Raw genomic sequence first — 25,612 nt, 5'->3', positions numbered from 1 at the left:
GAGTGGACATAAACACACTGATCAGAGTGAGAGCAATGTTTTGGTTTTTAGCACTGCATAATATGTTGGCACTATATAAATCCTGTTTATTAATATACACAAATTTAACTAAGACACCAAAGCATCAGATTATTTATCTTCCACTCCTAAAAAGTATAGGAAAGTAGCAAACACAAAACTCCCAACCCTGAGCACAACCCCTTCTACTGCCAAAATACTGCATCTTCTGGATGGAAGAAGCAAATGTACCACCATAGGTCTTTTAGTGTTGTGACATGCCAGTCAACTTTACCCCCTTCCTTCTCATGAGTCCTTGGATGATGCAGTTTACCAGAGCATAGGTGAAATGCACCCTGCAGTCTTGCAGCTTTTATGTATGGGGGTCAGGAGTCACACTAGTTTATTGATGCTGTCAGCATTTCATGCAGAGACAGCCTGAAAGGTGGCTGACCCCATGCCATCATAACCAGGAAAGGTTGTGTGTTTTGCCAGGGCAAAATTATGCATGTGCCAAACCTAGAAGTTCAGTCACACTGGCTTTCAGGATGTCATCCGACTCTTTATTTGGTCATACCCACCTGACATTTAGCTGCCAAACCCTCAGCCTGAAAACTAATATGTGTTATCCTTACCTGTTAACCTAGACAGAGACCGCATCACCAGAAACATACAAGAAATAACACCTGTGGGAATAAGTGCAGGTTCTGCAAAGCTGGCCTTTATTTATTCTCCAGGCAGTGGCTGCTCATTCAGAATCCATCTATCTGAAGAGGCCACCAAGATGGTCAGCCCTAACAATGCTGGAATAGGAAATACAATGCCAATGGTGTTTATCCTAGAGTGCACACATGATTCAAGGAAATTTGAGTAATGGGCTTTCTATTATTATCCAGTATTTATAATGCGGTAACATTACACAGCACTTTACAAAGGATATAGTAATTTCACTAGATGTCCCTCAAAGGGTTTTACAATCTATGTGTAATCTAACTTTCCCTTCCCTTAGTCATGTCACTACCACATTCTAAGGCAAAAATGTGGGGGTAAGAAAATTAGCCAACCTGCATATTTTTGGTATGTGGGAGAAAATCCACACAAATAGAGAGCACAAAAACTCCATGCAGATAGATAATGACAAAGCCAGGACAGGACCATGTCGCATAGGAATGACTACTGGTTGCTCCCATGATTTAGCTACATTTTTTTAGGAAATGTCTACATTTCTGTCACGATCTCAGGTGTTTGAGGAGGTGCTGAAAAATAATTTCCACTTTGCAGCAGACAAAAAGACCTGCTAAATAACTCACTTGACTTTGATCCTTCAATGCCTAGGAGCTGGCAATTCTCATGGAGATGTTGAAGATTTTTGTTTACTTATGTACTCTTTGGTTAATAAATCTAAAACTAAGAGGTAGTATTTATTACACAGCTCCAAAAAAAAACGTTTTTTTTTTCACTTGCCAAAGATTTTTCAATATATTTAGTGTTTTTCAGGTCTGCTGAATCCATAAATTACATAAGTTTAATTGAATTGGCTCTGATTCTTGTGATACAGGAATCGGTATGGATGATTTTACCAACAACATATGTTAACACAGCATATTATTATCAATCTTTATTTACACCGAAGATTTGCATTTTATATATTAAATGTAGCATTATTTCCATGAAACTTTCATATGCCTTCTTTTTGTTCATACAAAGAAGAAACATTACAGAATTTGTGAAACAAGCATATCTTGTATATTTTGGTATTAAACTGGGGGACCAAGATAAGTATTGGGCTCCCCATATGGTATGCGAAAAGAAAAACAAGTGGGAGTACCCTGGTTTGGAATCAGCAAGACGACCTGTGGCGCATGGTGCTGATGTTCCCATACCAGTGTTCAGTACACTCCCTGATATTCCTGTATCCAACATGGAGGATACGCAGGGTTTGGAGTGTAATCCAGGAGTTAGCAGTGGAGGTGAATATGAAGGAAGTGTTTCATCAAACCAGCAGTTTTCCCGAAAAAAGGTCAATGATTTCATATATGACCTAAGTCTGTTAAAACAAGCATCTGAACTTTTAACATCCAGGCTAAATGAAAAGAAGTCTTAGACCAGAAGTTAAAATAACGGTTTATAGGACAAGAGAGGTGACACTCCTACCATATTTCAGTGAAGATGGGGACATCATGTACTGTTGTAACATCCCTGGACTACTAGCCCATATGGGACTACCAGAATACCGAGCAGAAAATTGGCGGCTTTTCAGACAATTCCAGAAGTTTGAAATCTGTTTTACTGCATAATGGCAACTGCTATGCATCAATTCCAATTGGTCACTCAAAACTTAGAAGAACATGAAAATATCAAAATGGTCTTTTGGACAAAAGCTTTGCTATCATGAACACTAATGGTCCATATGTGTTGATTTAAAAATGGTGAACTTCCTAATTGGACAGCAAAGTAGATACACAAAGTACCCATGTTTCATCTGCTTGTGTGATAGTAGAGCAAAGCAGGATCACTGGAAAAAAGTGACATGGCCTCCAAGGGAAAACATGAAAAAAGGTACAGCGAACATCATTAACGAGCTAAGGGTTGACAAAGAAAAAATTATTCCCCCTCCACTACACATAAAGTTGGGATTAACCTCCCTAGCGGTTCATTTCTTTTCGGTTTTATATGTCTAAAAGCGGTACATTGTTTTTCATATTGTAAAATAAATGTTCTTGAAAACAATGTACTGCTTTTTCACATAAAAATCCAATGTATTGCATTCAATACACTTATTTACTTATTTTGTATTGAATGCAATACAAATGGATTTTGAATTTCCCGCCCCGCCTGGCCGGGACTTACACATGCACTGACGTCACCAGGAACTTCCCCGGTGACTCATCGGATGCAAAAGCAGAAAGAAGATGGAGATCACAGCGCTGGACGGCGTGGGACCCCGGCAGATCAGGTAAGCGCTCTTTTTACTAACCTTCCCTAGGTGGGTGTTCCAACCCCGAGAGTGACTCGGGGTTACCACTTGTAGCAACTTTTTTCTACCCCGAGTCACTCTCGGGGTTACTGCTAGGGAGGTTAATGAAGCAATTTGTTACAGCTCTGAACAAGAACGGTGATCGCTTCAAATACATTTGTAGATTCTTCCCTGGATTGAGTACTGAAAAATTAAAAGCAGGGATCCTTGATGGATCCCAGATTTTGAGACTGATAAATGATTCAAATTTCCCAAGTTACATGACTTATACTGAAGCTTCTGCCTGGCACAGCTGTCATGGTTGTAAAGACCTTCTTGGGTAACCAAAAAACACAAAATTATGAAGAACTGGTACAAAACTTGCTCCTAAACTTTAAAATTTGGGTGCTACTATGAGCATAAAGGTACACTCTCTCCATAGCCATTTGCAAAACTTTCCAGAAAACCTTGGTGATTTCAGTGAGGAACAAGGGGAGAGGTTCCATCAAGATATAAAGGTGATGGAAGAAAGGTATCAGGACAGATGTGACAGACACATGATGGCAGACTACTGCTGGAGCCTTCAGGACAATCACATTGATCATCAGTAAAAAAAAGAAATCATACGAATAGTTTTTCAATGACTTCTTTGTGGTTAGTTCTGTAAATATACTGAATATAAAACATATTGGCATGAAGTACTTCAAAAATCTAGTATTGTAGGCATATCTAGCTTAATTGTGCTTAATTTCTATGTTTCATTAGTTTTCTGAGGTTTTTATTGAGGTCATTATTTCAAAAACTAAAGCCAATCTAGCAAAACCCATACCATATCTGGAATCTGTGCATCAAACATAACCTAAAATGACTTTAATCGGTTTGGCAAGAAAATGTTTGACCAGTGTTATGAATGGAAACCATAAGTGCACCACCTAGTGGACAAATTAAGAATAACGGACACTTTATATATCCCAATATAATTTTTTTTTTTCCTTTTTTTTTTACAAAAACAAAAAAACACCTATTTTTTTCAGGATATCTTCCCACTGGTCATCCCAATCCCTCTGAAATTTTGGTAACAATACCTTGTTCAGAGACTACAATTAATAATAATAAAACTTATCTTGCCCTAACCATGTTCCTTACAAGCAGTACAATTCAGTGACCGCCCATGTCTACTTACCTTTCAACTACATTTTAAGTACACTTACCCAACTCAATTTGTTTAGAATGATAAAATAAGTTTGTTTGAACAAATCACTATTAATTTTAACATTCCTGTAGTGTTGATGGAATTTTAAATATAATCTTTTATCTTTGCAAGAAATGCGCTAAAACCACTAGCCAAAATCCTAAATATTTGGATATTTCTCCAAAAAAGATTTATGGATGGTTATTCATGTAAAAAAAAGTAACTGTGGTCTAAAAAAGAAGCCAACAGTTCTTCTAACCAAAATGTAATATACGCTTCCTCACTGAAATAGTCCCCAAGCCTATGGGGGGCAGTGGTATGATCTGGTGTTGTTTCAGTTCAGGTTTGGCAACCTTTTGTGCACCAGCAGATTACTGACCAAGATTGGGCATGATGACAATGCCCAGATTCATCAAGTTCATCTTGTGGAAGAGTGGTTCAGGGGGTCATTCTCACACATGGATTGGCCACCACATTAGTCATGACCCTAACCCCATTGAGAATGTTTGGGAGGTTGAACAGCAGCAATAATACTAGATCTTTGCAAATTGTTGTTAAAGTGAATAGGCTTACTTAAAGGATGCCATGGCAAATGTGTGCTGTAATCAAATAAAAAATGTTGCCATGTGACTTTTTTTTTCTGAACTGGCAGTGCATTTGGCTAATTCCTATAAAATGTTTAAAGCAAGAGATTTTTGCAGTACCAACCTGTGGTACTGGCCCTGTAACACCATGGGGTAAGGTTACCATTCCCAGGATCTGACGCCCCTGCCTGGTATTGTCTATTCCTAAAATGTACAAGGCTGACCAGGTCAGAACATGTAGTTCAATGCAGGCCAGAATCCATCCTAAATGTTGCAGCAAGACTTTGAGTTTTGGATAATTGATGTAAGCAACCCCCAGTGTTCCACCCGACACTTTTCAGTAACAACCTACATCCAACCATTATCAACAGGAGGCAGCTCTGGAACAAAGATTTCATGGAAACTTGTAAAGTTACCGAAAAGTCCCACTTTTCTGCATTGCATTCAAAGCCAAGTAACAAGATATTTTGTTGTTGTAGCTACCCTTGCATTTAAAATGTTAATTACTCCTTAGTCTAGGGAAGAAGTATATTTTCAATCACCTCATCTCGCTAGCTAAAGATTAACTTCAGAGATGCATGTCTTCATCTTCCATGTTGTGGCACTCTGTATCCTCACAATGCTACTGCTCCGGCATTGTAAGAAAATACATCAGAAACCTACAAGTGCAGCACAGAACACCCTAGAGAAGAGATTGTGGAAGAACGAGTACTACAGAAGGGAGCCAGAGTTCACACTAAGGTAAAGAGACCGAAGTAACACACTACAGGAATTTCTCAGCAAGGGAAAACAAAGGACACCAGAGGTATACGGAATGCAGTAACACATAGCAAGACAGACTGCCCATCGTAGTCAGCCTAAACGCTGGAATCTGTACCGCTTTAATAGTTCATTATTCATTCCCTTCCACACTGCAGAAGATGTGGACCCCCCAAAATCTTTTAGAAAGAGAAATTGCATTGAACAAGGAAATAACAAAGCAGACAAGCAGCATGATATTTATTTGGTGTTGCCATAATTGGTGTCCATCTTAAAAAAATATATATTTGTTGGACACAAATGTTGCAGTAGTAGCGTACGGGTATTCTAAACAGACTCCCTATCTGGGTACATACATCTTTATGGCTACACTGAAAGACCAGTGTGTCCAGTTAGACTAGAAACAGGCCAAGGAAAAAAAAACATCTCACTATGATTAGAAGAAAAACACAATCAAAAGATTCTCATGATAAGAATTATTAACTAACAGTTTCCATTTACTGTACACACAGCACCCAGCTGCTAGCCAAGTATTGAGAATTACATCTCTAATATTACACACATAATTGATTAAGTCAAAATGCTGTACATCATTATTAACCATGTTTGTCCTAGTAAAAACAAAAACCCATTAAGAATGCTTTGAGGTGGGAAGGGAGGAAACAAAAAAAGGGGAGCTCTAAGTGTAATCAAATAAATCATACATTGAAAATTATAATTGTATCAAAACCCGATTTCAATCACAGTTGATAACAATTCTGTCAAGAGACTGAAATTGCACTTTGACAATTACTGTCACAGTCCTTTGTATGACCCCAGTGATGTAGCTCAAAGTTTGTCTTCTGTCCCCTTTTTTCTCGAGTGTTTGTACTTGTCCACATACGCCTTCACAAGATTTGCCACTTTAGCTGAATCAACTTCTCCACTTTTACTGTGACAAACCTAATAAAAGAAAATTAAGATTAATCCCACAGAATATGAAGTTGGTTCTACTATCGAAAGAGAAAAATAGTAAAAAATGATCACAGCAAAGTGAATTGTGTGCTCCTGTCTCCCAACTCTTTTCTCATATAGTTGCCTAAATTGATGTTGGCATTCAACACAAGCACATCTAGCAAATCCACCAAGGATTGATATAAAATTAAGAAATGGAATGTTTTGGACTGGCCTAGTCGAAGTCTAGATTTACATTTCAATGAACTGCTGCAGGGGAGGTGGGGGGGGGGTTGATAAGGAAAGTTAATGAAAGCAAACCCACTAACATACTGTAACCAAATGTCTTCCAGGCAGGAGTAATGTTAGACAATAGTGGAAAGTTATTAACAATGTCTAGAAGTGATTTCAGACAAATGACGTAAAACCAGTTTACGGGGTATGGGTGTACACTGTAACATCTATTAATATTTTTGTATAATACTTTTAAATGTGAGCATTATTACCTTCATAATATGATAAATAGTTCAATATATACTTCTGTATGGAATTTTATTTAATCAGATTTGAACATGAAAAAATATGTTCTTGGCTTACCTTGTCAACAGCTTTCTTCACAATTTCCTTATATTCATCTTTTGTGATATCTTTATTTTGATAATATTGTTTTATAGCCACTTTCACTTCTTGCGCTGCTCGTTCCTGAATTTGAATTTTCTAGAAGGTAGAAATACACATTTTTATGCAGTGCATAAAAAAATTGCACAATATAAAATAAAAACTATTTGTTTAAATCATTTCATTAAAAAAAAGTATTTTTAGTGTGTGGAATATCCGCCTAGTTGTAGTTAGTGATGGGCTCTGATGATGATATATGTCACCCTGGCAGGGACCATATCATGTTAATTAGCTCTAGCAGCAATTTTTTTTTGCATTCTTCCCTACAAACCCTCATTGACCACTTAATGCACAACACTGGAACTGGGATAGGAAGTGGCCAGTTATAACATGTACTGTATGTGTATTATGAACCAACTTCCCAAGGTGAGACTGCTTTTTATTTTCTTGAGAAGCTGATCCTTTTACTCTCAATTTTACAATTAATGATTGCCATGACAGTACTAGTAGCATATTCATTAAGTGTTATAACACAGGATGATTCTTCAGTCCCTGGAGATGGGTAGTTCAATGCATATACTTGCTAGACTATCCCCTACTTTAATCCAAAGGTCCCTTTTGATACAAGCCTACCGGGAAAAGTCTAACAATTCATCTTGGTTTTATGGGATGCAGGGAAAACAGCAGTTAACTTTAAGACTTTGGTCGCTTCCAGGATATGTTAAATTACCAGAGACTATATATTTAATCTATTATACATAAAACTAAAAAGTAAGCTTATTTCCATAGGTTATTCATCTGTGATCATTTTGTTAGAGGGGACAACAATTGGTCCTAATGCATCTAGTAATATTCAGCATATTCATAGTGTAACCTTTAGTACAACTATGCTTTGTTGGTATAACTGTACTAAAGATGTGATTACACTTAAGGGGGGCATACTGTTACAAGAGACTTGTAAAATGAGTATACCTTTTCCTTCTTGGAGCTATCTGCACTAGCTTCCACTGTTACGGTTTCCTTCCAAGGAGTAGGCTTTACCGAAACATATGGGTTTTTGTTATGACTTGATGCTGCCACACTAGCAGGAGTTGGTGCAACTGCTGTCCCCACTACTCTTTCTTGGGCTACTGCTGGAACCGGCAAAAGTGGTGGTGCCGAGTTATTACTTATATGGGAAACAGTTGGATTGGCCTGCAATAAAAAGGGTTAACACATAATTACATTTCCTAAACATTAAAACATTGTTAATACTAGATTGTTAATATACAACGATTTTTAAAAAATAAGCATCAATGATTTTAACAAAACTACAATTAAGCTAATGCACAGGAAGAAAATACAACAACAACTGCAGTCCAAACTAAAATAAATATGTGAAAACATACAATTGTATGAAAATAAGCACAATTCCAATATTCTGTGCACTAGTATACACACCCTATGGCTTACTTTATAAATATATCCTTTTATATTTGCCAATATAAAAGCTATAAATTGTTACTTAAAATGGCTGGTTTGCTCCCAATAGACACCTAATAGCTGTAATAGCTTTGTGAACAGACTTTTATATAGAGCAGTGATTTTCAACCACTGTGCCGCGGCACACTAGTGTGCCATGAGGGATCTTTAGGTGTACCGTGGGAAATTATCCAATTACCATTGTCGAGTGTCTGTGCTGTAGTGACTGGCAGAGTAATGTAATACTCTTCCATGTCAGTAGGTAACAGTTTTCTTGTTCATTCTTAGAGACAAAAGAATTAGCTACAGAGTGTCATTTTGTAACATTTTTGATTTGTGGTGTGCCGCAGGATTTTTTCAATGTAAAAAAATGTGCCGTGGCTCAAAAAAGTTGAAAAACACTGATATAGAGAATATTGCAAATGTCAGTTATACTGTACCATGTAGTATACAGTCCTGGGCAACATAACTTCACAAAAAGACAAAACAAAAATACTGTATGCATTTTGCTCAAGTTAAATAATGCCCCAAAACTCTATTAAAAAATGTACTTCAGTGTATATCTCACATAAATGCTTAGGGGGAAAAAAAACCTAATCACATACTGAAGAACAAAGTTGTCATCCAGTACTTGTGCGGTCCCTGACCAAAAATGTTCGTTTAAGTCAAGGGTGCACACAACAGTACAGACTTTACGCAGGGCCTCCAAGTACAAAATTGTTGCTGGAGTACCACTTATTTTATTCATACATTATCATAATTCATTATTTAATGTAATTGTGATTTTGTGTAATTGTGATTGGCACCTGTCTACACCATGTTCACCCTTTGTGTCTCTGATTGAGGTTTTCCAATCGCTTACCATCTACTTCCTACCATCTATGTCCTGCCTCTTCATGTAGAAGTGTTTCCATTGCAATTCAGAGATGCTGGGAAATGTAGTCCAACATCTTATTCTTAGAGGAACAGGTATTACATCCACCACATTACATCCACATACTATTTATATTAACTTATCAACCTGGCAAATATTATATTTTGCCTTTTTCAAATTTGGGTTTAGTCAGGCTTTAAAAATTTAGGAGCAGTGAATAATGGGAGTGAGACTAACAGTAGAAGTACAGAAAGCTTGGTAAGCCTAATTTATTTGGATATAGAAAAAACATGTTTCCCCTATACAGACAAACCTTGGATAAGATGCTTCTTACTTTAAAAATAATAAGAGGAAAAAAAAAAGTACCTGCAGTGGTTTTCCATCTTGCTGTGGAGCAACGTAGCCAACCTGTTGAGATGGTGGTGGTGGCGGCGGGGGTGGGGGCAATCCCTGAGGCACACTAGATGGAGCAGCTACCTGAACTAAAGGTAATGCTGGGTGGAGATGGATGGGGAGTTGAGGATGAATGTTGTATGGATTGTGCTGCATGCTCACTAAAGGGGTGTGGACTCCCACCGAATATGGGTAAATATTCACTGGCTGTGGAGGAGGTGCACTTATTGGTTGCTGCACTACATTCATTTGAGTCTGAACCATATTAACTGGCATCTGAGCACTTTCAGCTTGTTGACTCGGTTGGTCTTTGAGGGCTTGATCTGTTTGAGGAAGATGAAAATAAAAGAAAGAAAATCAGGAAATGAAACATGGCAATTAAACAGAGTGCAAGTATTTAGATGGCTATGGAAACCTGCCAGACTATTTTCACAGTTCAATACCCTTATTTGTATCCGAGCATAATTTACCGCTTTTCTTGAACAAGCAAGCTTATTAGTTACTTAACCAAGACTAACAGGGATATGGAGACTACTATTGCTAAAGTATCCTTTAAAAGGCTACTAGTTTCAGGAAAAGGCGATTGCCTGGCTTTGATACTTTAAGATAAAGAACCCCAAGCATTAGCTTTATTACTTTATAGTCAAATGCTGAAAATCATGTTGGCAATGGCAGTTTCCATATTACATCCAGTCCTGGTTTTCTTTATAAATGTCAATGTAAACCAAACTTGTGCTTTCTTGCTGTACTTTAGGAGCTATTCATTCCAGTGTAATTATTACTGTTTACATTCAGTCTATCTGCACACTTCAGAACAACAAAGCAGGCATTTGATCTAAATACTTGATAAGATGTCTTCAAAGTCAAAAGATACACATTGTAGTTTTTGTTTTGCCTAATAATCTCATGGAATTAGAGATCACATGCTCCTACAAGGTGGCAGCCACAATTAGGGGCAGGGTTTAACCAAACTTTATGTAGGGTTGACTGATATAAATCAGAGTGAAGAATATTGGTCCTTGGGGACACTGGCCACTTATACAGCTGATCTTTCAGAAATCAGAAAGGTATTTTTCCCCAAACATCTAATTTTGTGTTCTGTCTATCCCCTGCATATGTGGTTGAAAGGATGCAGTGTTCCAGTGGATAAGGATGTCCCTAGGGCAACAACCCAGACCCTTTTGGTTTAGTTCCTCAACTACAGAGATTAGAAACATTCTGCAAAGAGAAAATTCCCATATTAGATATTTTCCTGACTTGTCATATGAAATCCAATGCAATAACTGATGTTACACAGAGGTTAGGAAGCATTTGCAAGTTATGTTTCAATTATTGGCACCTATATCCATCCAAGATCAGGGTGGTTTATGGGAATGCCACAAAATTGTTTGATACCCCTCACACAGCAAATCACTGGCTGGATATTCTAACGTAAGATAATATGTTTATTTTGCCTGACACCTTCAAATGTGCAGTTTTTGTCCCACACATTGAAACTGGAGTGTTGTACATTGCTCATTCTTTACAATAACTGTTTGCAAATTCTATTCCAAGAGTTGCATTTTCCTGTGCAGCCACTATTGTATCGTATTGCCTTAACGGTTTTATCTGCATGTTCTTCTGCACAGTTATGGGTATAGGCAACTTATATTTTATTTATTTTACAAAGTTGTGAGACTTTGTTTTTTCCTTGTTTAGTTTTTTTGTGCAGACAATTTTTAGTCTGTCAATCAGATCCTCCTAGACCATTTTATCATTGTGTCTTGCTATGTTTTACTCCAGGAAACACATTTAAGGTGTAACTAGATGCACAAACTATTGAATAAATATGCAATATACTTTGCATATGCTAGAGCAGTGTTTTTTGAGAGCAGTGTGTTTTGAGAGCATGGAAGAAACCTTAAAACAACTTTCAGATCCTCAGGGAAAGCCAAGTATAATTACTACATCCACAACTCACAATACATTACTGTGGATGCCATCCTTAAGAGTTTCCTACATGTCCTCATCTCATGGCATTGACATCTGAGATGGGTATGCAGCCATCATTTTTCACATTAAAGGGGAAACAATATACCAGTTTCAGTTTATCTATCTTTTAACCTTCCCAAGTTCATACTATTTATGAGAAAATAGCTTTCTTTCAGCCTCTCCTAACAACATTGAAGGATTGGCAGGTAACTCCCTGATGATCCATCAGATCATTTTCCTCTAGGTTTATTATTTTTATGAGTTTTAAGTCTATGGAAGGAAAGCGCTTGAAGCTTGCATGGTGGATTGACCTAGGTGCCACTATAATAAAGGTTTTCTCAATTTGCTCAAAAATATTGACAACATGATGGGTGAATTTTAAAGGGCTAATAACCACCTGGCCGTTAAACCCGACCTTGGTTCGGGGTAAAAACCCTTGCAAAAAGTGTTAAACCCGAACTTTTCTCAGGTGGTTAAAAATATAAACAAACATTATATTGCAATCCGATTGTCATACATTGTATGACAATTGGATTACAACTGAAAGAAAATACTTACCCGGTCCCCGCAACTCCTCCAGCAGCAATAAAAAATTTGCTATTGCTGCTGGCATCTGCAGTGAGATGTGAAGCACAATGCAGAAATCCTGCATTGTGCTGTGCATCTCTCTGGAGATGCGAGCAGCAGCAGCTCCAGCGTCTGTGTGTCTGTGCGAGCAGGCAGGGAAATCCTCCACTCACATCACATCACCCCGGAGGATGAGTCATCTTCCGGGTGATGTGAGTGGTGATGTATTGGGGTGTGTCAGGGAGGGAAATTTAAAAGCAGAGTACAATGTAATCTGCTTTTAAATGGTTTTTACAGTACAAAAACACCACACAACATGAAATAAAAATAAAAGTACGTTTTTAATTTTATTTTTAGATTACATTGTTGTCTATTATTTTTTAAATTATTATTTATAATTATGTATTATATTAAAATTTATGATTATAATATAATAAATATAATTATCATACCCGGGAGTTAATCCTAAGAATTACAGGCCCACAATTTAAACTAAAATTTCTATGCAAAAAAAAGAGGATCACTTTTTGCATAAAAGAACTGGCAGAATTAGAACGCTAGGGGATTTAAGCTGATTTTTGTGTTTATTTACCGTATTTTTCGGACTATAAGACGCTGGCTGGATCAGCCTGCTTACGGGATCGCGAGGGCACAGGTGCCGGCTTCTCCTGGCTCTCCTCCCGGCTGCAGCGCGTGTCTCCTCCTCCTCCTCTGAGCGAGGAGAAGCCGGCACACGTGCCCTCGCGATCCGGTAAGCAGGCTGGATCAGCCTGCTTATGGGATCGCTGGGGTATGCGTGTCGGCTTCTCCTCGCTCAGAGGAGGAGACGACACGCGCTGCAGCCGGGAGGAGAGCGAGGAGAAGAAGCAAGCAGCATCGCGGGATCGCGGTATCGGATGAGTATGATTTTTTGTAATTATATTTAACATGTATTCGGTGTATAAGACGCACCCACTTTCCCCCCCAGTTTTGGGGAAGAAAAAGTGCGTCTTATAGTCCGAAAAATACGGTATTTATTTTATTAAAAGTACTTTTTTTTTTTACATGATTGTGTGTTTCAAACTTTTTTTTAAATTCATATCTACTAGACCCTTGTTCGGACATATTTCTGTAAGTTACAGGTCTACAATTTAAAAAAAATTTCATGAGAAACAGTGTACCGCTTTTGGTACAGAAATCTGGACATCAGTGTAACGCCCAGGTGGTTAAAGCTCTTAGAATTAGGGCTAATTCAGTCTTGAACTGCATGTGGTAGCACCTACAATTATTCCCCCAGAGTAGGAAATGCAACGGCAGGACCAAAGGCTAAGCACACACGCGCAACAATTGTCGTTGGAAAGGATCTTTAACGATCCTTTCCAACGACAAAAGATTGAAGGATGCACTGTACATACAGTGCAGTTCTGCTCCATAAGGAGCGGAGGGGGGAGAAAGACTGAGCAGCTGACAGACACGTCCGATATAACCCTGTGGCAAATTTGTAGCCATCCTAAACTGTATTTCACTGACCTGTTTTCTGTGCCCCTGCTACACAATCAGTCCTACTTTTTGAATTCAGAGTTAAAAATGGGAAATTGGCTTTTTCCAGACACTGTATCTCTTATCGATATATCCATTATTTGTAAACCTGATGGAAAAAGTGAGATCCTAGAAATCTTGGTAGATTATAAAATTTGTACTCCCCTATCTTGGCAAATATTCGAGTACATTCCTCCAAACTGATGTTCTGCATCAGTTGTGTGGGCCAAAAGAAGATTACCTAGTCTCTGGATGTGGATAACAATGAAGATAAAGTATGCAAGGCCACTGGTTCCATAACTACAGAGGTACCAGGTCCTGGAGGTTTTCCTGTGGACTGATACTATGTACTATGCAGTAATATGTTGAGGAATAATCCCACACCAAACCAACTGGGTTCTCCATGGCCATGCAAAGAATATTTCTTCCCCTTCTATATATCCAGTATTTATCACCGATTGCTAAACCAGAAAATTACCCCCTTTTTATGCTCATGTACAGGCCAATTTCCCTTTAAAACAAGGACCTAGGGATATTTACCAATGTTTTGAATATTCGATTGTTCTTGGTAATTGATTCTCTTGTAGACTTTAATCAAACTGGGTTTATTCCTCAGAAGACCACAAAGAACACCTGTAGACTTAATACCCACCTACAGTTCCCAAGCCTTAATTCTAGTTCTAGGGTTAGTGATGTCAGAAAAAGCTTTTGATTCTGTAGATTAGGTCTAGTTAAAAAAAGGTTTCAGCTGGTATGAGATTTGGTACCATATTCCAGCTCTGGATCACTAGGTTTTATCTATAAAAATTGGAGATGGAGGACTGTCAGCTCTCTCCCTTCCCGATTGACACATGAAATTGACAAGGTTATCCCCCCCCCTTCCTCCTCTTACTTTTTGCCTTGCTGATGGAACCTATTGTTTTAGTGCTACATTCACCTATGAAAGACAGATTTGGGTTTGAGGGCATTAAAATAAAAATCATAAACTGATGAATTATTCCCGTTTCTCCAGCACAGAGAACCTTGCTTGGCTAATGTTTTGGAGATCCTAAACCACTACTTGTTTTTTTGGGTTGCAGGTTTATTAGGGAAAGTCCCATTTCCTGTCTTTTTGATTCCACAGTTCCAGCACTGGCTCCTTAGGGCATATATTTGCAATGCAACTCCTCTATAAAGCATTTTATCCTCTGAGAACCCCACTCCTTTATTGGCTAGCATTAAAACCTGCTAGATGCATAGAGAAAACAGCCCCATCTCATACAGGGAAGGTTAAGTTGATTGAAACTATTGTTGATGCAACTTTACCTTAGTATCAGTATCTTTTTCACAAATCATCTAAAGTGTACTTTAAGCATTTCAATACCATATCTAATTTCATATGTGCCTCTAAATTCACATTAAGATGGAATACTCAAAAAAGCTGTGGCTGGCTGCAGGTATTACCTTACCTAATATTTATTTGCAAATTGTAGTGCATCTGCTTATAAATGCACATAATTGGCTGACATTAGATTAAGGTAATGCGGTAGTAGTTTTCATTGGGACTGCAGAGTCTTGGGCAACTCCTGCCTTGTTAAACATGCACACAACACTATTTAACGTAAATTATGAGCAATACTTTAATGGTCTAAAAACAAGGCTGTGGCCCAACCCCTCTAGCCCGACTTTGCATAAATCCTAGCCCTGCTTGTATGAACATAAAAGGGAATTAAATTGCTCAGTCAATATTGTGAAGGGGGCAAATCTGTAATTCATCTGATGCTCCGAGACTAAAATACTCATTGAAATTTACCATTTTATAATGCTACCTAATACATCCTCCTAGTGTCACTGGAAACTTGTGCTAGGAAATGTCAAGGGGAGTTTACAAAGTTGAAGCAAGATGATTTTGATGACCAAACTTGAGCCAGGAAAGACTAACCTAATTTAAAATGTAACGTCACTGGTAACTCACATAATTAGGTCGGATTAATTTTATGGACTTTTTTAGATGCAGTACTAGAGGTGACAATTACCTGTGGTTTCCTTCATGTCTTTTGGACATAAACTGGGGTCTACTGTACTTACTTTCATTATGGATTCCATGTCCCATTGATATGTTAGCATATCAATTGATATTTTCTATCATATAGCATTTTTACAGGGCTAAAACACTGGGAAATATACACGTATTGCAAACTTGTACAAAATATATTTGCCCTGACATCCACTAAACCTAATTTCATTAGGACCCCACCTACGACTTTTTAATCCACAGGGGGGCAATGCAGTGTGATTTCCTTATTAAAGACGGGACAAAAACTACTGTGTAATGCTAGAACCATTTGACATACATCAAATCTGTGCTCTAAATTTTTCTTGCACGCTCACAACAAAAAAGAAAACAAACTTACAAATGCAAGACGTCAAGTGATCACATGAGACATGTACCCGTCAAAAGTTTAAAGGTTTTGTGCTAGGTGAAAGATTAGGGTTGGAGATCCCACACATGCAGGGACATGTATACACCACCCCTCCTAAACAAAGTTGCAACCTAATTATGCTTTTTGCAAATTCAGATAGAATGGTGGACAGAAGAGTGTAAAAACACTGAGAAGTCCCATTATTGTTAGAGAAATATTCTTTGTTGCTGCCCTATGAACCTAAAAATAATAGGTTTCTTTCCATTTAAATCATGTAAATGACAACAGACTTCAGGGGTATGGGAAAAACCTATTTAAAAAAGCAAGACCAGACTGATATGTAGTTTCAGGCACTGATGTGCAGATCACCCTCAACATTCTCAGCAGCAAAAATAGTTTGTTTCAGCTGTTCAGCTCACTGTGCTGCTCCCTCACATTGATTCTATGACCTTCTTATCTTCAATGTAACAACTACATTTAAACAAGCATGCAACTATTTACGAAGCATTCTAGGTTTTTCTAAAGAGCACAACAGTAGCTACTCCGTTTGAATTCACACTGAGTTGTAGAAAGCAGTGAAGGTGTCTGAAGTTACAGAAAAGAAAAACACAAAACAAAAATAACACACATGTAAAATACCAACCTTGGTCCTGAGATATTTCTGGTCTAGTCCATCCTTGCTGGGAACCAGTGGAGTTTCTTCCTCTTTTTGAGTAATAATTTTGCACATCAGCAGGCAGAGTCTTTCTAACAGCCCAACTTGATGCAGAAGTCCACCCAGATCGATCAGCAGGTGAATCAAATGTTTCCTCATATTTCGGTTTGTAATTTTTGTGTTCTTGCGCCCTAGTAGACTCTTGCCCTGAAGTGTTAGAATTTCCTGAGTAGGGCTGTCTATTGTTCCAAGAATTTTCATTTTGGTCTCCATAATTTAATCCACCTCCAAAACCTCCTCGGCCACGGCCACCACGGCCTTTGGGTGAATTCCAGTCCACATTCACATTTCTGTTCCAGGAATCACCTGAATTATACTGGTTTTCTTCCCAATGAGAGCCGCCTCTAGGTGAACCTCTTCCTCTGCTTCCACTTCTTCCTCTACTATCCCCCCTACCTCTAAAATCACCTCTTCCTCTGTGATCTCCTCGTCCCCTATTTTCTCCCCTTCCTCTGCCCCGGTTGTCTCCCCAGCCCCTCCCTTTGTTATCTCCCCTCATCCAGTCTTCCCCCCTTCCTCTGCTGTCAAAAGATTTAATCTTTTCCAATACCCAGTCTGGTTGATCATGTTTGTCATCTGGATATTGCTCAGATGAATCCCTTGAGTCATATTTATCACTTCTAAAATGTTCATTTGGTTTATCATGTTCATTTCTTCTGTATCTATCACTTCCTCTAGGACTTTTCCAGTTGTCACTTGATCGTCTCTCTCTCCAAGAAGGAGAGTCCTTTTCACTCCTCTCAGCTGTATTACTTCTGTTTCGATTTCTAGTACGTGATCCTGACCTTGAACGAGACCGGCTTTTAGATTTAGACTGTCTCCTGTGACGTCTGTCCCGGCTTCTGCCTTTCCACTGCTCACTATGATTGCGTTCTTTTTCCCTACTATGTGATCTAGATTTACGTTTATGAGGAGAGTCTCTATTTTTAGAACGCGATCGAGAACGTGATTTTTGCCTCTCTTTAACTTCACTTTTTGTAGGAGACCATGTTGTAGATGGAGAGTGAAACCTCGATTTTCGTGGACGAGATTCTTTTTTGTGCTTGTCTTCAATAAGTGGCACTGACTGTTTTTCTGAAGATTCCAGTTCCTCTCTTTTTGTTCCAACAGACGAACCAAGTTCAGCAACTGTTTCAGACAATTTTGTGGGTTGTTCAGATTCACGATCACTGCTGACAGAGTCACATTCCATGGCAACAGATTCATTATTGTCTACACTATAAGTTACCTGATGTTCATTGTTAAAATCAGATTCCTTGGAAATATCATCATTAGATATTTTGCTAGCAGTCACAGCACTTGAAACCTCAGAGACACTTTCAGCTTTGTTATCAACTAAAGGTACATTTTGTGAGTCATCATTGCATAGTCTGTCTTGTACTTCACGCAACTGCTCAAGCAGCTGTTCTCTATTCACAGAAATGTCAGTACTGCTCTTGTGCTCAGATTCTCCAAGTACACTTGTTTTAGTGTCTCCCAGCAAGTTATGTTCCATTCCATTAAGTTGTTTATCAAGTAATCCATCATCGTTTATAAAGGAACTATCCTGCACAGGGGATTCCACATTTATTTCTTTGGGAAGGTCTGGCGTTTCAGGTGGATTGTCTTCAAAAGAATTACAGCAACTAGAGGAATGATCCAAATCAGATTGCTTTTCTCGATCTTCAGCTTTAAAGGATTCGTTCTGATCTTCCAAATCTGGTAAACTTTCAGCTTTTGACTGAGAGGAGCTACTTGACTGGCTTTCATTCAAACTTCCAGAAGACTGCACACCTGACTGACCAGTGTCTGAGCTGTCTTGCTCCCTATCATCAGAAATGTCTTGAGATACTGGTGAGATATTATGGTGTTTTGCATGAACCAACTCACTTTCAGAGTCAGAAGATGCAGATTCCTTGTGAGAGTCATTATCTGTGCACTTCACAGAGAGTGGAGAATCCAGACATTCTCCTTCAGAGACCTGCGGATTCTCTGCTTGCAAAGAATATTCCACTTCACTGTGCTCTGTAGTTTCTATCACATCTGAGTCTCTTTCACTTCCAAACATTGACTCTGGTCTATTTTCTTCTGCATTAGTCTGACCATTTGTAAACATTGGGGAAGTTGATGAATTCTCTTTATCAAATTGATATTCATGCTGCATTTCTGGAGAAGCTGAAGTGTCTTTATCAATAGTTTGCACTGTTTGCATAGGTGATGAAGCAGGTGTGTGTTCAGTGGACTGGTCCAAAGGGGAATGATCTTCTACAAGTTGGCATTCCTTTTCACTACTACCTGCAGGGGAGACAGTCATTTCCAAATGTGTCGAGTCTGACAAATCTGGTAACTTCAATTTTTTTTCATCTTGTTCTGATTCACTTTCAGAATCATCTTTATTTTCATCGGTTTCTTGTGGAGGTTGCCTTGCTGACCTGAGCCGTTTTCTTGATTGAGGAGCTTTTTTAGTAGCTCTTTTTCTTTGCTTTGCAGGCGGTTTGTTTGAATGTTCGGAGGACAGATTATTTGTGGAAGAGCTATTACAAGCAGATGCATCATTATCGGAGTTGCTGGATTTGGGCGAGTTTTGAAGCTGGCTGACATCAGATTTGCTGCTTCGGGTTGATCGTCTTCTAGTATTTGACTGCACACTTTTCTTTTTCGATCCTTTGCTACCAGAAGCTGCTTGTTTTTTCTCTGTCCCTTCTTGAGCATAAGAGTAAACACACATTCTTTTTGAAAAATCTGTTTTTTAACATAGGGAAACAAAAGGACAACTGCTGTAAGAATATTGCTACTTATTGCCTATTTTCTTAACACATTCACTCATACACTATATATTTTACTATGAAAAGACAGTAAAAAGTAGGCATTGTAAAATATTTGGACAGTGTGCATAATGGGAATAGTGCTTTGGAAAAAAAAATGCATAACTGATTAACAAAAAGTAAAGGGCTTGTGTGGACAGGCCTCTGTTTTCTTTAAGATGGTTTTTCATTACATTACCTGCCTAAAGCAGTGAGCTACCGTGTTTCCCAGGATGATAAGGCATCCCCATCAAATAAGCCACCCCCCCGATTTTTGCTCAAAAAATTAAAATAAAGGACCACCCGCAAATAAGACACCGACCGATACCTGCCACTGTGTGCCTCTGTGTGACTCCTCGATGCTGGCTGCAGTGCAGAGCGAAACTGAAAGTAACTTCAAAGGCCCGCACACGTGCCCTCGACTCCGCACCAGGAAGGACAAGCAAGCTGCTGATCCTTGCCTTAATGGAGTCTGTTACCCGGCCGTAGAAGCCAAAAAAAAGTGAGTCAGTGAACAGAAGGGGACAATGAATGGCACAGAGTGATCAGAAGGGGACAATCAATGGCACATGAGTGATTTTCAACAATAAATGTGTACTGTAGTCTTCTTCATGGAAAAATAAGACATCTCCCTGAAAATAAGACCTAGGGCATATTTTGGCATTTCAAAAAATATAAGACAGTGCCTTATCATAGGGGAAACAGGGTATGTGAGGTCAGATGCACTTGTTAATTAATTTTGAATGGCATCTCAAAATGTCAAACTGATGCTATCAACACAAGCCCAAAACGCATCAACAGAAATTGCCAGACTCAAAAGGGGTTTACTATATTTACAACATGTCTTTCTACAAGGGTACCGCTTAGGTGCTGGCAACCTATAAACATAACATTTTGCACTTCACATATCTAAAGTTTTACTGGTAGAAGACCCTATATGCCTATATAGCTTAGGCAACAATCCTTTCTTCTTGTTTGTGAGTTGTGTGATGTGTCAATATTTATGAGAAAATAACTATTCTTTTAACCTACATATTGAAGGAGTAAATCAAAGTTTTTTTAGAAGCCTCACGTGATGAAGCCTAAGCAAACATACAGCCTTGTAACTATAGAAGCTACTCTAAATAATTTGCTGCCAAACCTAAATGACTGACTGCACAGATACATTTTTTTTAAACTGTGGATGTCTCCTGTAGGTTACCAAGCACACACCACTTGTGAGCCACTAAAGCCATAAAGTTCCACTAATCTTTACTTGCTAAATGTTCATACATAAATACATATTTTCAAGCATTGAAAATACATACAAGGACATCAAGGCTACACTAAGCAGGAATTGTGATCACACCAAACTAAGCAGGATTGTAAATTGCGTGTTTAGACTGTGTGTATATCCCCCTCATGTTTTGATGGTCTGTTTTATGAGTGCTCGTTTTAAAACATTGTGTATGCTAGATGTATACAATTTCTTTGGAGGCTACTATACAGCTACAATTTACTTAAGGTGTATGTAATATGCACCTCTTTTGCTGTCTCTCACACCAGGTATACTGTGTGCCCGGTGAGTTCACTCTCTTGCATGGCATTAAAGCATGAAACCAGTTAACAATGAAGCAGATAATTTATTTTTTTCGTTAAAACAGATATACTCCCTGAGGTGGATGTGAAAAAACAGCGATTTCACAGCGATTTTATTGACAAAAAAACATATATCAGCCAAATTATTACCACACCCACCACACCTAAATCTCTACCATAGCCATTTTTTTGCCCCAAATCCCATCATTTTTTACTCAGAGACTACCTTGTTTGTATTCAAGGAGCATCAAGTGATTTTAGTATTAATACCTATATAGCATACATGACTGTATAATGGCATAACCTAGATCATAAAGACTATTAAAAACTCCAAGAGGCTGATAAGAACAAGCCAAGAGACAGCCACAAGAAAATTTCCAAGTCATTTAATATCCCTTGGAGTACAGTTAAGTTAAATACATTAAAACACTTTACAGACAAAATAAGTTAAACCAATAAATCAAGTCACTTGATTTCTACTATTTCCCAGCTTTTCTGAAGGTGGTATTCTTCAGGGGCTCAAGGTGGCAATGTTTTACATGTATACATTTTTGAATTTGCTACAGAATAAAACCGATTGCTTTGCCATATCCACCGTTTCTAGGGGGTCAATGTAAAAAAACATGAATCCGAAGTGGTTTGCGGTTTTACATTTATAGCAACCACTATATATCCAACTGTGTGCTGGTGAATAACACAATTTACTAGACAGACTACAATAAGCCTACCATATTGAACACTAATTCAACAATGAAAAAAGGTATTGTTAACCAAAATATTATAAAATCTTTAGCCGTTTTTTTTTTCATAAAAATAATTACCTTTGTTCCTGACAGATAAAGGTCTTATGGCAAATATATAGTCATCCAAAAAAGATGGTGAATGGATGAGTGTTTCAACAGAAAGTGAGGCATTGCTATGAACAAAATATTTTAAAAATACAAGTTAATCCAAAATACAAATACTGTACAATGTACATAGAGGCTTGTGTATGAAATAGTGCCCACAATAACGTACTGCCAATTAGTTAGAATTTTTATTTTTTCTGTAATACCAGTTTGAAACCAACAGATATCATTAAAACATTGTTAGCACTTTTTCATGCATGAGCTTTATAGATTTATTCTAAAAATGTAACAAAAATGTAACAAAACAATTTAGCAAAATCAGAACTTTTTATCAGCTTGTGCAGTAAAATTGTTATATTAACATTATGATGAATTCTCTCCTTGAATGCGGTGTCTTTTTTTTTTTTTATTAGGAATTTTTAATTTAATTAATTTTTTTTCTTTATTTACACCAGACAATCCCAGCAATAACTTATTGCCCCTGGGTGGCTATGCTCTCAATCCACTGTATCTAGGAAGAGAGGAACCATGGTTGCCACTGTTTGTTTCATTAATATATAGGGGTGGTGGCGATGCGATTAATAGTTCCTCCCGAATAACAAGATACATTTTGCTGAATGAAAATTATATATATATATATATATATATATATATATAATCACGGTTCAAAGAACACATGTATACATATACAAAATACACCAAGTTTCTTTTACAAATAATAATTTCTATGGGGGGATAAAATATAAGTATTTTTTTAATAATTGAAAGAGTGCCTATCAGGTATGAATGGGATATTTTTTGGTTACAATATCAGTGACACATAATATGATCTCTTTTTAGACATTGTACATTTTCCTCACTGAAAAATGCTAATTTATGGAACAAGGCAAACAATCACAAATTTGATTCATATGGTAGAGAAGGCAAGGGAAATAATGATCTGGTATTTATGTATTTTATGACACTTTAGTTCTCTTTTCATACAGTGTACTAAACATTAAGGGTCCACCCTGTACTTTTTGAACACCCAAAAGAACATTCCTGTTCTGAGTTGACACTGGAATGCAATGGTATTTTCGTATTGTTAGGGAATACATTAGCAAAATTTTTTTCAAAGTAGTTTTTTTTTCTGTTGTTCTCCCTGACCACAAGAACATTTGAATTCCAGTTACCTACACAAAAGAATTCCATTGTTTGTTTTTCTAAGGTAGGTGGAATCCATTGGAAATCTCAGAGGTGATCTCACCCCAAAACATCCAAGAGAACTAGTTGGCTTGTGATTTACCTTGACTGCAAAAAAAATATAGATCGTAGAGGGAATCCAGCACGCTTTAAATAAGGACGCTTCCACTGCCAATTTACTTTTGAAAGTACAAGCTCTGTGGCAGTCTGTCAGTCATTAAACATACTTTTTTTTTTTTTCCATTCCGAGTCAATAACTTAGATAAAAATGACTGTTCTCAAGGACAGCTCGACTCATACTAGTAGTGGGACATCAAAGTAATGCACAACAATATGTTAAACTGCACAAGGTATTTCGATGGTGTTGATTATTTTCTTATGAAAATCATCAATTAACCTATAAATTATCACATTGGTGTGTTATCATAGGAAGTAATTGCAGAATTTTCTTTTTTTTTAATAATAATTTAATAATAATAATATATTTTTTTATGTGCCATCATGTTACTCAAATTGTCAAATGCCTCACTTCACAATTTTAACAATCAGAAAACAAGAGATTTTTCAGGAACTTAAATTCTTCTGTCACCCATTTCGCAACAGAGAAGAGCAAAACCCGGGTGACGTACCCAAAAAGCAGCAAAAGAGAGCCCGGTGCAGACAAAGAAGAATCCCAGGACTGTGGAAGGACCAAATCGGGTAAATCTCCAGCACAATCAAGGAATCTACTAAATTAAGAGGCAAGTGTGATTTTTTTTTTATTTTTCAGTATAGTTCTGCTTCACCTTATCTGGTGAATTTCTAGACTAATGCAAAAAAAAAAAAAAAAAAAAGCAGCCTTCATATGAAACGGTTATGCCCAAACACCAGGCATATTTTGACACTACCTGCCAAGCAATGAACATTGTTCTTGAAACAGACAGATATTTAAAATGTGGCATGAGTAGCATGAGTTTGGAGGCACGTTTAAACACAAACAAAATTACTTTTAAGTAATTCTATTTGTAGACTAATTTAAAATGCAAGACAAACTGCTTTACAATTTTTATATTTTGCTTCAAATTTCCAGTAGTAAGGAAAGAAAACCTTTTTTGACTTGGCATTTTCGAATTAAAAGTAGTTTGAAAAACATGAGTACATTTTAACTGCTTGAGCATACAAGTGTGGGGGAGTTCAGTCAAATATTACCACACAAAGTTACATACCTTTCTATTTCCATAGTAGTTGGAAGTCTCAAGTATTTCAGTCCTTCCCTCTTCCGCTGAATTAAACGCAGATCACTCTCCTCTTCTATTTCTGCACTAAAAGACATTTTCAATAACCACGCTTGTATACAGTAGAAATCAAAACACCATACATCCTTTCAGAAGATTCTTTATCCACCAAACATGTTGCTTTTTACCTTTCTTGCTAGTATTTTCTTCATAAAATCATACATATAAGCAGGAAAAATATTTAACAGCTCTGCAGGAATCAGTCTTTTTACTGTATTAGCGGTTTTATTTTATGAAAATACAAAAAAATAGTGGAAAGTCTAACTGTACTTTAGTACAACTACAGCAAACACATCAATTTGGAATACTAGTTAGTACTAAATAAATGCATTTTCTTTTTAGCACAAAAAGAAAAAGCAGATGGCGCAGTTGATTTAATACTAAAATGCGTAGTATGGTGGGAGTGGACATTTCATTTTTATGTTTTAGAATCATTTTAGATCAATATTTCCCATTGCAATACAACTATGTAAAAATAAAGGGGAAAAGACTGCCAGAGCACGGAGGCTCTAACGAGGTAGACAATTTCTGCTTATCAGAAAATTCAAGCTGGGCCATCCAGTCTTTCTGGTAGCAGCTCATTTACACTTTGTTTGTAAACATGGTTTATTTGAACAAAAGAGGGGAAAGGGCCATGCAAAATAATACATAATTTACACAAACTTTTGCCTGGACAAGGTAAACCAAGCAATTATGTGCAATATCATCACCTTACATCATGTGCACTATTCTTTTTATAACCTTGTAGTTCCATTTCCAGGGTTCTCCCCAGGCCCTTTTAGCTGGGCGCACCACCCGGCACTTTTCAGCACCCACCCGGCTGTTTTTGGGTGGTTACTAAAGAGTTTGGTCACAATACAGGGGCTACCACCCACCTAAAATTTCCTCCCACCCGGCTTAAAAAAATTTCTGGGTTGAGCACTGCATTTCCCTTACATTTATGTAATATCTTATCAGTACATTTACCAGTTCAATTCCTGCTGCACTTCCAGCCAAAAGCTGATACA

At 37.7% G+C, this 25,612-nt stretch overlaps 1 protein-coding gene across 5 annotated transcripts in view; it reads right to left on the bottom strand.

Moving 5' to 3' along the window:
• Positions 1–5,713: 5,713 nt before the first annotated feature.
• The window catches only part of SCAF11 (SR-related CTD associated factor 11), a 36,001-nt gene continuing 16,102 nt past the window's right edge, over positions 5,714–25,612 (bottom strand). For 4 of the 5 annotated variants that reach the window (XM_072401446.1, XM_072401448.1, XM_072401447.1 and 1 more), the window contains 7 exons: positions 24,537–24,632; positions 22,123–22,217; positions 16,869–19,661; positions 9,741–10,090; positions 8,012–8,233; positions 7,019–7,138; positions 5,714–6,430 (listed from right to left, as the gene is read on the bottom strand). In XM_072401446.1, coding sequence (XP_072257547.1) covers positions 6,317–6,430; positions 7,019–7,138; positions 8,012–8,233; positions 9,741–10,090; positions 16,869–19,661; positions 22,123–22,217; positions 24,537–24,632 — 3,790 coding nt within the window. In that variant the 3' untranslated portion in view covers positions 5,714–6,316. The remainder of the gene's footprint in view (positions 6,431–7,018; positions 7,139–8,011; positions 8,234–9,740; positions 10,091–16,868; positions 19,662–22,122; positions 22,218–24,536; positions 24,633–25,612) is intronic. The other variant, XM_072401449.1, reaches the window with a different exon arrangement.

The sequence above is a fragment of the Pyxicephalus adspersus genome, chromosome 2, assembly GCF_032062135.1.
Source record: "Pyxicephalus adspersus chromosome 2, UCB_Pads_2.0, whole genome shotgun sequence".
Taxonomy (NCBI): domain Eukaryota; kingdom Metazoa; phylum Chordata; class Amphibia; order Anura; family Pyxicephalidae; genus Pyxicephalus; species Pyxicephalus adspersus.
The sequence above is the reverse complement of the archived record's forward strand: the minus strand, read 5'-3'. Positions and strand labels throughout refer to the sequence as shown.